This window comes from Malurus melanocephalus, unplaced genomic scaffold (assembly GCF_030028575.1).
Source record: "Malurus melanocephalus ecotype Western Australia unplaced genomic scaffold, MMel_1.1 scaffold_37, whole genome shotgun sequence".
In the NCBI taxonomy this organism is placed as follows: domain Eukaryota; kingdom Metazoa; phylum Chordata; class Aves; order Passeriformes; family Maluridae; genus Malurus; species Malurus melanocephalus.
In genome coordinates, this window is record NW_026623269.1 from 3,572,534 (window position 1) to 3,585,850 (window position 13,317).

The 13,317-nt window shown below is 40.6% G+C and overlaps 1 protein-coding gene across 3 annotated transcripts in view; it reads right to left on the reverse strand.

Annotated features, from left to right (window-relative positions):
* AGL (amylo-alpha-1, 6-glucosidase, 4-alpha-glucanotransferase) overlaps window positions 1-12,122 on the reverse strand; it is a 34,277-nt gene extending 22,155 nt beyond the window's left edge. The window contains exons 1-11 of one of the 3 annotated variants that reach the window (XM_057364335.1): window positions 11,774-12,122; window positions 10,397-10,546; window positions 7,167-7,377; window positions 6,178-6,344; window positions 5,524-5,727; window positions 2,461-2,642; window positions 2,121-2,232; window positions 1,699-1,819; window positions 1,417-1,519; window positions 1,229-1,326; window positions 507-646 (exon numbers count right to left, since the gene is read on the reverse strand). In XM_057364335.1, coding sequence (XP_057220318.1) covers window positions 507-646; window positions 1,229-1,326; window positions 1,417-1,519; window positions 1,699-1,819; window positions 2,121-2,232; window positions 2,461-2,642; window positions 5,524-5,727; window positions 6,178-6,344; window positions 7,167-7,377; window positions 10,397-10,478 — 1,420 coding nt within the window. In that variant the 5' untranslated portion in view covers window positions 10,479-10,546; window positions 11,774-12,122. Of the gene's footprint in view, window positions 1-506; window positions 647-1,228; window positions 1,327-1,416; window positions 1,520-1,698; window positions 1,820-2,120; window positions 2,233-2,460; window positions 2,643-5,523; window positions 5,728-6,177; window positions 6,345-7,166; window positions 7,378-10,396; window positions 10,547-10,643; window positions 10,662-10,964; window positions 11,226-11,773 lie in introns of those variants that run through there. The other 2 variants (XM_057364334.1, XM_057364336.1) reach the window with 2 other exon arrangements.
* Window positions 12,123-13,317: the final 1,195 nt, after the last annotated feature.

The window sequence follows — 13,317 nt, forward strand, 5'->3', positions numbered from 1 at the left end:
ATGCCCTATTTTACCTTTACAAGTAATCTGCATKGTTAATTTGGATTAACTGGGTTGTCTCTTGACTGCCTGACTGCCACTCAGTGGACTTTTCAAGGATCCAGTTTTTGCTCACTAATGCAGTAAAATACTATTCACCTTTTCATTGCATTAGTTTTTCTGCCACACTGTCATTGTCTCATGGAAATGCCAACAAGCACTGGTGTTGGAACAAAGTACAAAGTAAGCAACAAAGACAATGACAAAAGTAGGGAGGCAGGACGTCCCCATTTCAGTGGCAGAAAGCTGGTAATTTCYCTCTCAAATCTTGTAAAACTGTACCTCAAATTCCAGTTCTTACACTTCATCTGTATGCTGAATGGGAAATTAAAGTGCTATAAGCTTAGTATCTGCTATTCTGCAGCTTCATAGGAATACATCTGGAAAAAAGACAGATTAAATAAAATCCTTTTTGCTTAAGCTAGAATATCAAATGATTTGTAAGAAATCAAATTTCTTTTACAAACCCGGTTCTGCAAAGTTTCTAAGAGGATCATCTCCCATAACCCAGCCATTATGAGCCATGAAATAACAAGCTTTATCTGGCTGATGTATCATAGCTTCTTCTTCCTCCACAGTCAGCTCTTTGAATGGATATGTAAAATACCTATGGAATAGAGGGCGATTAAAAGAGAAAACAAAGAGACAAGCACCAAACATATATGGTAACCTAAGCTACAATTCATTGTCTTTGAAATTAAAGTATCTGCTATGAACTGGCTTGTACATAATACAGATAGAAAAAAGACTAACTTGCATAAATGATGGAGAGTTTTCTATTTTGAAGCAAACTTTAAAGGAGAAAGAACAGATGTTGCCACTATCTTGATGTCAGYGGCTAATATAAGATTAAAGCTGTATCTTTTTTAGATATGACTGGCATCAAGCACATGAAATGTGAAAGCTGTAAAGTTTTCTAGTTCCACCCATCTTCCACCTACAGCAGCAATTTGCACTATGTAAGGTTTTGATGTRCTGAGCATTGTCTCATGCTTTCTGGTCACATTTGTTTATGAAAGAGTTATTGCTGCTGCTAAAAAATCCTGTCAATTCACTAGGTGGTATTTGTCCACGGGAAAGAAAACATATTGACTTGCACATATAAATGTATACTTTTACTGAACTTTGAATTTGCTTTCCCTGGATAGATTCTAACAGTTTCCAAACAAACAAGAAAACACATATATACCTCGTAACCAAGGGATGTTTTCTACTGATAAGACCCAGCTTAGGACCATTACAGGCGATTCGTTCATAAACCACAGTCCCCACAAGGCAATTCACAGCCTATAAGTAATTAAATTATGCATTATTGAAATGCCTACATTTATTTGCAATTTTAAACAATTCAGCATTGAAACACAGTAATTTTAACACCTGTTCTTGATGGTGACAAGTCTGTCTGTATTGCTCAGCATTTAGTTCCTCAATCCTCTTGCGAAACCAGTTACAACATTCTTCTATTGCAGCTGGTCCATTGCTTTTCAGAATGACATTAAAAGCAGAGAACAATTAGAAAAAGTTATTTTAAAAACATGCAGTAAAATTACTAAAAGGAACCAAAAACTAAGTTTTTCCCCATGTCTGAAAAGTTTCTTTTTCTTGGCTTCATAAATTTAACTTCACTTAGATTTTAAACTGTAATCAATACTACAGTACCTGTGTGGGATGAATGTTGCCAGTGCTATATTCATATCTACAGTACAGCCAAGTCGTCTATAATCAGGGTCCTGAATTATTTGAAGATGTTGATTTGGATCGGATTTAGTGCTCATTTTGCCTAAGAACAAAACAGAAAAGAGTTCTCAAAGTAAAAACAGCAATTACATTTAACAGACATACACTTGTTCTAATTCTACCACAACCAAGATGTGAGTGGATAAAGGCACTGAAGGGGTACGAAGTCTTAAAAGATATTCCTAGACCTCAAAGCATTCTTGTATTCTTAAATCAGCACAGTAGATGTCTCACATAGCAAAAAACAGTATTACCTTGTTTTCAATCTAACTGTTCAGTTTATCTATGTCTCTTGAACTAYAAATATCTAATTTACATGCTTCAGCAACATAATCGTCCTTTACCTTGCGTTAGAAGGCTTTTAAATTGCTGCACAGCTTTGTTAATATCCACTTGGAAAAATTCCCATAGTTTAATTTTTGGATATATATCTTCACAAATTATTTTACGYAAACACTGTAAAAATAAAAATTGTGTTAGTTACTAAGGTTGTTTATTAATATAATTAAGAAAAGGAAAGGGCTTTTAAATTTTTCGGAAAAAAAATGGGGAGTAAGGACTTTTTTCACTAAATATATCTGCAAATTATACACCATTTTTTGTGCATTTCCACAATCCTAGAAATATTAAAGGTTTATTCAGTTATTYATGCAGTTCATTAGGTTATACTTCTCATTCACTTACATTCAAGTGCTGATCATTTTCAATCAAGGGAGGGACCCCTTTGGCAATACATTTTCCATCAGCCACCATACCGGTCAAATGCCACAGAGCTCTATCCAGGACCCAAGCAGGTTTCAGGTGAGGAGAATTTACAAGGTTATAGCCACATTCTGGATGCATCCTGAGCCATTCGCTGTTAGTAGCTTATTGAAGAAAGGGATGGGGTGGGGAGGGAGGAACCAAACAAAAACATGAATGTGTTAAGTTGAACCCTTCACTGGATTTTGTACACATCTTAACACCAAGAAGTTGAGGTACTACACCATGTATAGTTCATTCACACTTCAACTGAAGTTTTCYATGTCAGTAGAAAATCATATCTTCTGAAAAGGTGTTATTACTGATTGACTTTTTTTGGTCACAAATACAGCTGCAGATACTGCAGAAAAACTTTTTGTTAGTTACACAAAAATATGCAATAGTGCCACCAATTATAAAACATTAAAAAAAACCCAAATGTTTGTTGCAAGAAATACATCAAATCACGAACATAAGATACTGATGTTCTTTGGTGTTGAAAGCCAAACATACATACCAAACTTTATGTTATGAAGTGTTTATTTTTTAATAWTCTTCTTCCTTGTCAGGTGCCACACACAGTCAGAGAGGAAGAGTGCCAAACACATCACCCAAAAAAAAAAATTAATGCAAAATACAGTTAAGGTGGCATTTAAGAAAGGATTAACTGTGACMCTCGTGTACATGAAAAGAAGCTGAGTCATTGGAAGCAACATCACTGAGTCTTACAGAGCAAGATGAGYGCCCTGTCTGGTGCATGCAAATGGAACACTAATTCAGAGCAAACACTACCCTCTGTGTCCATCTGCCAAACTTCCCCTGTGGCATCAACAAGCACCAGATGATATCCTCAGCATTAAAAATTAACTCAGAGAAGGTAAAGAGCCTTCACTAGAACACAGATTTAGTATTTTAATATAGACAGCCTGYATGCAGCAGTATGAGTAAATACATATATAGCACGGAGTTTTGATTTCAGAAGTATGACAACAAAGAAGAACCTAAAAGTTAATTTCTTTCCATTTTTGCAACTCCTTTGCAACAGTGTTTTAATTGAAAAAAAAGTCATATATTATTCTGAATAAACAAACTGAAAAACTAAATTATAAAACAGAAAATAAAAAGAAAACTTCACAGAATGCTGAAGAACAAAAAACAGGATTTCAGAAAAAGCAGAGAAAAACAGAAGTAGTAATTCACACATGGGCAAATATGTAACAAATTATTATATTGGAAATCTGAAAAGTCACTAATGTGTCCAGAATTAATAGAAGAACAAATAACATTAAAAATTGTTTTGCTTAGGTTTGCTTAGTTCAAAGAAGTTAAAACAAAAATGTCAAATAGACAGGAAAGAATGTACTAGCTCTGTCTTTAGTGTGAACAGCTCTTCCGAGCACTCTGTTACATTATAGTTCAAGACATGGCAAAAGTCCATGTTTATAAGGTCAAGCCACTTGCAGAAATTAAAATCCTTATGGTTTAAATACTACCTACAACTAAACCCAACAGGTCTTAAAGCTACATAAAGCAATATTAAGCTTAGGCTGTTAAAGRCTGCTCTAGGCTAAAAAGCCATACAGATTAATCCCTCCTACCCTTTTCTTCTTTATACTTTACYGCTTCTTTAAAAACCATTTTTCTTTGAAAAGCAAAACCAATTTGTTCTATTGCTCTATCAAGAACTATAATTTACTATAAAGGACTTTCACAAGTAAATACAATTAATTCTAAAAAGAAACATATAATTTAAATCTAAGGGGTTAGCATTACAAAAAAAGTCAACCAGCCTTTCATTAATTCTGATACAGAACAGAAGAATGTTTCCTGATCAGAAGGTGATTCACATTTTCCTTCTCAAAWATATTCTGGTGTGTAATTATTAGTRAGGTATTTCTGTCCATCAAAAAACATTTTKCTTTGTAGCCTGCAAACATACACTGTTAAAAAAAAATGACACTATCTCAAGCATGTGTAAGAGAAGCTAGACTACTAGTAAACAAGTGTAAGAAATTTTTTTTATCCAAACTGAAAGGATGTTTAAAAGCCTAATTCCCTCTGACACAGAGYCAACAATTATAATTAGTAACCCTTCAACAAACAGATAGGGCAAGCACTGTGTTGCAGACTGATTGGATAGGAATGTTTGGCAGCAGTCAACACCAAAGAACTAAAGCAAATAAAACTTGAAAWTCACATATTATCTATGTTTAGGGTTTTTTGAGCCTCAAAAGACATCAACCTAAATAACCACTTGTTGTAGTATCTGCTATGAGAATGCTAATTACAATCTTTAGGATTACAGCATACAATAGTAACTGCATTATAAACAAAGAAAATTCATTATCCAAATAATCAGCAAAATTACAAATTATGAAGTACTGCAATTAAAATTTCATCAGATCACACAGAAGAAAACCCACTGTCCCTAATGCAATTAAGAAAAGTAATGCCTTCAATGTATTAACATATCTATGCTTTAAAAAAACCTGCCAAACACAAAGCTCTTCTTTCTTTCCCCACAGACTGARCTGTAACATTTCCCCCATTACTTAATTCTACCTTTTTGTCCCAACTCTGTTTATTGTCTGCATAGACCCAAATCAGAGCAGCTACTTACTTTTAAGCAGCTACAAGCATAACACCCTGTTTGACAATGAAGTACTCAGTTTACACTCCTCAAACAATTCATAATAGAGTCTGTATGGGAACAGCACACCACAGATCATGAAGATAGGCATAATGTATAAATACAGATACACAACTTCTTAATTCTTTTTAAGAAGGGCTCTATTCACCCTTTCAATAATAACACTAAAGTTCTTCTATACCTCTTACAGAGACACCAGTTTTAATTGCAAGGAGCTGTCCTGGGTTTGCAAGACAGAGACAACTACATTGCTTCAAACAATTCCTACAAATGCATTCAAGAGAGAGAAGTTCAGGGAAATAATGAAATATAATTATAGGATCAATTTAGTTATTAACACACAAAAAAAATCATACCAGTATGATTGTAGACTACATCTGTGATGCAAAGCATATTCCATTCATTTTTCAATTTCTCCACAAGTGCTCCTATATCGCTCCAAGTGCACTTCTTATTATGGTTTGAAAATTCTGGATTTACTTCTAACTGATCAGCCAGTGAATAACATGATCTAGACAGTCCAAGCTTCTGCAGTGGTGTAAAATGAATCATGTTGTAACCTATGTAATAAGAAGCCATTTATTTAATAATAATAATAATAATAATAAAATCAAAGTTAATTGGAGGAAGTATAATAAACTGCAGTTACAACAGGTACTTAAAGCTAGTTTTTGGAATAATCAGTGTAAATTGATCTGAATCTTCCCCTTGAAATTCTGTGAAACAAAAACTTTGAAAATCACACTGTCAGTTCTACAAACWTGCAAGTTTATCTGAAATCAAAACAATAAAATAAGTGGTTTTCCATATTAAGAAATCCCTGAATTTTTGCACCTCTGCCAATATTTTAATCAATTCACTGATTTAATTTGTTAACTAGATTGGATGTAATAGAAAATATATAGTCTGCAAAGAATGAGTTGTTTACACTGAAGCTCTTCTGTGTAACTTTGGGTTTTGATCATAAAACAAAAACTTGTATCCTTGAATATGTGCATTATTGGCATTACCTGTTTCTTTTGCCACTTTAAGCCTATCTTCCCATTCATGAAACGGTCCCAGACATTTAGCGAGGAACGTCTGGAGCGTAACACAATCCAAAGGTAGTACATGATTATCAGCTCCAACATGCAAAATGGGATCCACAACTATGTAGCCTCCACCACTTTTTTCATTTCTAGGAAAAAAAAATTTTCATTGGCATAATTCACATCTGTACCAGTCAGATTCAGAGAGAGAATTCAAATAGCACAGGTATTTCAGAAACACAGTATAGTGGCTGGGGGGGAGAGATGGAACAGGACTGCACAACACCTGAAGGAAACCTCTTAGGTATAGCTCTGTACTGGATTTAAAGAATACAACTGGGATACAGAGCTTGAAACWCTCTTGAAAAGTGAGATACTTTGTTATTTTCTGAGATGAGTACTGGTTCCTCCTTTTGGCATATGAACACAGAGCAAGACTGCCCATCTATTACACAAAGATCTCCATTCTGAGCACCGTCTTCAGGAAGATACCTGAGCTAAATATCCTAAGCCTGGAAGAATTTAACCACCCATCTTCCAAAAAACCACAGTTTTTATAGATAGTGGAATTTTCTTCTGCAGTTGTCCCACTTCAACAAAGGAGGAAGTAAAGGATCCAAGTAAAGAATGCCAGAACCTCTGTGCTAGATAGAAAACAATCCTTAAAGTCAATGAAGAAAGTAAAAATTGATCACTGAGATACTCAGAATGCTGAGTTTGAAAACTTGTAACAACAGATTGTTTCTCCAACATTCACAGAATATTGATCTATGTGGTTCTATCTATTCTCCAGAATATYTCTACATCAGAAAGCATTAAATAACTACCAATTACTGTCTTCCTTTAGCAGATTCTGATTGGTCCTATGGTTGCAACTTAAAAAATGCATGGAAAAAAAAATTTTCTTCAGGTTAAAATGTAGACCATGGGTGCAAACTGTATTTAACGTTAAGTATATGAATTTCACTTACCCAAGACTAAAATAGTACTGGTATGACCCAGAAATTTGGAGATCCAACTTGCAGTATTTGTCAGAGTCATCTTCTTTTCCTGTGGGATTGTGCCATGATAGTGTCCTGAACTTGTGGCGATCAAATACTTCTCCAGAAGCTGGATAATTTGTGTACACRGTAACGGGCTTGCCCTGAAGAGTTGGGCCCAATCGGAATTGTAGCTCAAAACCTCAATAAAAAAAGAAAAAGATAAAATCACTTGATCAGGAAGACCAGGTATTACTAATCTCTTATTGTAAGTCCTAATTTATCACATTGTTAATAAGATAATATACCACTATATCTGCCAAGAATTTCAGCAGAATGATGCATTTCTACAGCATAGAATCAAAGAATATCTTGAGCTGGAAGGCACTCACAAAGACCACCCAAGTCCAATTCYTGGCCCTGCACAGRACTCTCCAGGAATYRCATCATGTGCCTGACAGTGTTGTCCAAATGCTTTTTGAACTCTGTCAGGCTTGGTGCTGTGACTTCTCTATGAAGCCTGTCCCAGTACCCAACCATGCTCTGTGTGAAGAACTTTTTTCTGATAACCAACCTAAACCTTCCCTGACACAGCTCCATGCTGTTCCCTCAGGTCCTGTCAATGGTCACCCCAGAGAAGAGATCAGTGTCTGMCCCTCATGAGAAAGCTGTAGACTGAAATGAGTTGTCTYCTCAGCCTCCTCTCCTCCAAGCTGAGCAGAYCAAGTGACCTTAGCCACTCCCCATACAGCTTCCCTTCAAGGCCCTTCACCATGTTTATYACTCTTCTTTGGATGCTCTCTAATAGGTTTAAACCTTTCTTACACTCTGGCGGTCAAAACTGCATCATCTCTCCCTACCTTCCTAATGTTGATGCTTGCATACTTTACACATATCCTTTTTTCTTTACTTAGCCATCTTTGTGGTTTCTTGATCCCATCCCCCCACCACCAAAAAATCGGACCAAGTAAAACCATGACACATGGCACTATTCATCTTTCCAATCTGATTCTCTTTGCTATACAGGAAGTTTAAAAAATAAATTACAGCAGAACACCGATATAGTTCAACTACATACAATTTTATGTAGATTTTGGATTAGGTGGTCTTTAAGTACTTAGGTTTACCAAGTCTATATAGTAGGCTGATTCATGAAAACATCTGAAAAAAATTAGGAACACATTTAAAACCAGAAGATATGTCAAATACCTTCGTCATTCATTGAGGGTTCACTAAACAATTAAAACTCCTTATGCTTTTAACTGAAAAATTGTATATACTTGTGTGTGATTWACAATACACGAATTGTTAAACTTTCAGAAAGCTCAACAAACAAAACTGAGTTTTGTATCTGTGCTGCAGGTCATACACACATAGAAAGAGGTTCAAATGTAAGCTTAAGATATCTGCAATAAAGAGAAAAAAAATGTTAAAAAATTGAAACCTAAAAGCATATGTAATCTACTGAGGGAGACATAAAAATTCTGTTTAGTCAAGAGGTTTTAGAATAGGTTTCCACTTGTGGGTATGAGGATCACTGTCACACGTGTGACRTAATTACAGGGTTCCTTCAACTGAATAAACCAGATATAAGCTCTTACACAGAAACTTTCATTGAATTACATGCCAGTCATGTAGCTAAGTGTAATAAACATACTAGTTCTAGGAGTCTACAAAACTGTGAATAAAAGAAACCTGCGTACTTGCAAAAAAAACGAGAAAACTATTAATACAGAGATAATGAATCAGAAAGTGTAAAAAATCCTGAACACCGAGTTCCAGTGTCTTAAATTTAAAAAAAAAAGAACAAAAAAAACACTTGCTTATTAAGTAGAATTATGGGGACTCTAATATCAGGATTCAATGAATACACAGAAATAGAAGCCTTATCAAGCTTGGTGTTTCTCTTATTAAAAAAATCACCACTGCACCAAAACTACCAGGCAAAGCAGTTGTTTTCAGATCTGAATGTCTGTCAGCTAAAATGAAGCTCATTTGAATTATACATATATATATATATATATATATATAACCACTTTTGGAAGGTTAAGTACACTCATATGCTCTCTTCAGTACTGGTCTGACATTTTGTCACAGGGATTACTAAAATTAGAGCACAGGGATATATGTCATTGATATCTTATTTCCTGTAAGAGTTATACTGACATCAAGAATGTTGTGCTCAAAATTAGCTATGCCCTCTCAGAGGCTGCTGCCAGCAGAGGCACTTTAAATGTTCACTTCTGATTCCCTCAAGAAAATTTACAMAACTGGATGGATAACTTAAATGAGGAAGTTAGGATCAACTCTGCAYTTCYTCACTACTGAAATTTTCTTAYATTAGGCTGTCAGAAAATCTTTAAATCAATACAGGTCTGTTCAATATAGAACAGAATTTTTATTCTCAAGAACCAAAATCTTCCTCCTCTGCTAAACCACTTTGATATTAGATTCCTAGGTTAGTAATATACAGCAATAAACCACATAAACACTCTTAATAAAAACTGTTGCACCAAGAAAAAGGGTTTTTAAAGACCAGGGCTTTAGTTTTATAGTTAAATTTGCTGACCAGCATAATAGTGAAACAATTAGTGGATTTTTTTTTTTTAATTTTTCCCAAATAGACTTAGAAACACTTTCAGGGAGAAATAACATCAAGTTCTTAGAAGTATGCAGCAGGACACATGGCTCTGATAATATAACAAATCTGATAACAAGATTAAGGAGTTGTTAAAGAGCTTATATGCTGAAACACCACCTCAAACCTGCAGACTCTGAAAAATGCTAGCATAACTGATAGATTTCAAAATTATAATATTAAAACATGGGGTGCTGCRTAAGAAGATACACAAACACTGGAGACCTTGACTTATGAGGACTTTTCCARGTCACTGAAGTACAGGCTATAAAAGGAGAAGGACAGGGCCTGTCTAAAAAATGCTTTGCGCTTCAGTACCATGAAGACTGACGACTCTTGGCCAATMTGCTCTTCATTTCTCAAAAAGTTTAACAAGCAGATTAAATAGTGTGCGGAGCCAACAGAGCTCTGCAGTGGAAGCAATTCAAAACAAACCAAGAAAAGCAACCTACAACAAAACGCAAACCAACAAYACCCCCAAAACCCCACCACTTCAGCCTGAGCTCCCCTGCTACTGCCGTCCAAGGACGAAGSCGAAGTCACGGCCACTTCCCTCTCACCCGGCCCCGGCACCCCGACCTACCCTGCTCCAGCCTGAAGAGGGTCTTGTCCAGCTTCTCCATCTCGCCGAGGTGCAGCAGCCGCGTCTCCTTACCGCCCGGCATGGCTGCGGCCGCCCGTCCGGCGCTCCCGCTGCTCCGGGACTCTCAGTGCGGAGAGGGAGAAGGGAGCCCTGCCGTGAGGGAACACAGAAAAACCCCAAGGGTCAGCGGCGACCCCCGGCAGGACGCGGCCGCTCAGGAGCGCCTCAAGCCGCCGGCTGCGCTTACATGTTCCCCGGTCCCGGGGGAGCGCGGCGACACGGCACTGCAGGGCAGGGCGGACGGGAGGCGGGTACGGGGCGAGCTGTCAGGCAGCGCCTGCCTCAGCCGGGGAGCGCCGCCGGCAGCACCCCGGAGCAGCTCCCGTCCCACAGCACGGCCCGGCCCGCAGCCAGAACTCCAGGGGTGCCCCMGGGGAGGGGGAGCCTGACACCTGTCACTCTTCGCGCCCGCCCCGGCGCTGCCGGAGTGCCCCGCCAGGCCCCTCACGGCCGCCCCGCCGCCCTCAGCCGGGAGCGCTGCCCCCCGCAGCCRTCCCACCATACTCACGAGCGGGCCCGCAGAGCGGCGGAGGCGCCGCTCCCCGCGGAGGGCGACGGCTGCCGAGGCCGAGCGGAGCCGGGGTTGGGGTTGCCCGCTGCGGCCAGTCGGTAACGCACTTGCCGGGAGCCGCGGCAGCACCGCTCCTTTCCTACCCTTTTCTTGCCTTTTTTTTTTTTTGAAACAAAGTTTATTGGTTCCGCGGCGGCCGCGCTCGAAGACGGGCGGCGCCAGCGCAGCTCCCGCGAGAGCCCAGGGCCCGCCCCGGCGGCGCTGAGGGGCGGCCGAGCCGGGAGTGCCCCGAGCCGGGAGTGCCCCGAGCCGGGAGTGCCCCGCCCCGCCAGGCCGCGCCCCTCCGCTTCGGTCTCTCCCTGTTAGGTGCCGCCCCTCCGCTCCAGGCTCCGTCCCTCCGCTCTAGGCCCCGCCCAGGCTCGGCCCCCCGAGCTTGGCCCCGCCCCATCAGGTCCTTCCCCTCCGCTCCCGGCCCCGCCTTGCCCGGCCCTGCCCAGCCCCGCCCCCCCGTTCTTCCGCTCTCAGCCATGCCCCTTCGCTCTCGGCCACGCCCCGCAGATCTGACCCCACCCCGCCGTTCCCGACCCCGCGAAGTGCGCTCTGAAGGAAGAGGATACCTTAGGGATACTCCAGGGATACCTCAGGGGTACCCCAGAGTTCCCTCAAGGTTCCCCCAGAGCTACCTCAGGGTATCTCTGTACTCCGCGCTGTACCCCGCGCTGTTGCGGCAGCGAGCGGGCTGATCTCTCCGCCAGCCCGGGCCCTGCAGCCCGGCAGGGCTGTCGTACAGCGCGGAGTGGTGGTACCTGTCTCCTGTCTCAGCCTTTACAGCCACCGCCCCACCAGCTCTTTACGCTCGGCTGGTGCGCACAGGCACGGCAGGTGTCCCCGAGGGGCCCGGGCACACGGGTCCGGAGCTCGGTGTGATGAACCGGGCACACCGCTGAGGGCGAAGTGGCTTKAAAGGCTGCCTGGAGTATCCCGGCTGGCGCCTCTGGGCCCAGCCGCTCCTTGCCGTGGCTGGAACGCCGCTCCTCCGAGTTCCCTCAGCGTTCCCGCCCCGCTGCCTCAGGGCCGGCACCCAGCGCCGGGCGGCCGGCTCCGTCCTGATAGGCTGCGCTGGAGAAAAAACATGATGTCAGCCAGGGTTTAAGTGCTATATATAGTGTGTGGACAAGACTACAAACTCCGTGGATCTGTCTTTGACCAAGAGGTAGCATGGTTTTTAAAAAAATCCCCAACACCAGACCACCCCCCACCCCTTGTTTTGCAGCATACTGTCATCTGAACTGCTGACATCAGACAGCCCTTAACYGTTGCTTTGTATTGCAGAACACCTGGGACAGTTTGCTCCAGGCCTTTCACCACCGAAGTCATTAACTGCACCCCAGTGTAAAGGTCAGCCTTGCAGCTCTGGAAGGTCAGTCTATTTTTATTGCCTAGAAATACATTTTAAAAAAAGTGCTTCTCAATTTACAGTCACTGTGTTATACTGTGGGTTTTTTATTCCTTTTTTTTTTTTCATTCTTATCAAAGGTGATATATTTTGTGGAATTGAATGGAGTCTTCAAAACAATTTAGGCTTAACCATTTACTTCCACCCATCCCATGCATACCCTTATAAGTGTATTTTACTACAGGGTGTTAATCCAATTACAGTGCATTTAGAGGAAGTCCAAAGGCCTTGATATTCATGGAAACACTACCACCTACTTCAAACTGGAGGTTTTTTTTATCATTTGTTAGCTTTTTTCTTTATTTTCTCTTTCACCTGCTCCTCCCTTTGAACATTTCAAGAATTCTGTTCATTCCTCATTACAGTTAGTGTTTTTTTGGTATTGTTGAGAAAGGTTTTCATGTTGGTGTAATTGAATATGGCACCTTGTATGCCCCTGACAAAATTAGGATTCTTAGAAAGAATGAGGGAAAAAGAAAAAAGCCCCCCTGGGGGTGTGCTTCCCTTAAGATTCACCTCAGTGAGGCTCGCTTAGAAATGATTCAAATGTGGTATTTATAATCTGAGTTATTTCACACAGATATTTCCTGAATGCCCAGTAGGATTCTCCCATTGTCCTTGTCTTTTCTAACTTCCTTAATCTTTACTCAGCTTGCTGGCCTGTCTTTGTATACAGGAAAGACTTGCACCTAGTTGAATCCTGSCTCTCTTGGCATGCTGGCTGTTTCCTCCGAATTGGACGTGTCCCAGGAAAGAAGATACCACATAGGAGGGGAAATACAAGAAGCTTCAACAGTTATGGAAGTCGTAGGAACAAAACCAACTGAGGTAATTGAAAGAGATATGGACCATCTTTTTTTCTGGGGTCCTCAGCAAGCTTTAGTAGCCTGAAGT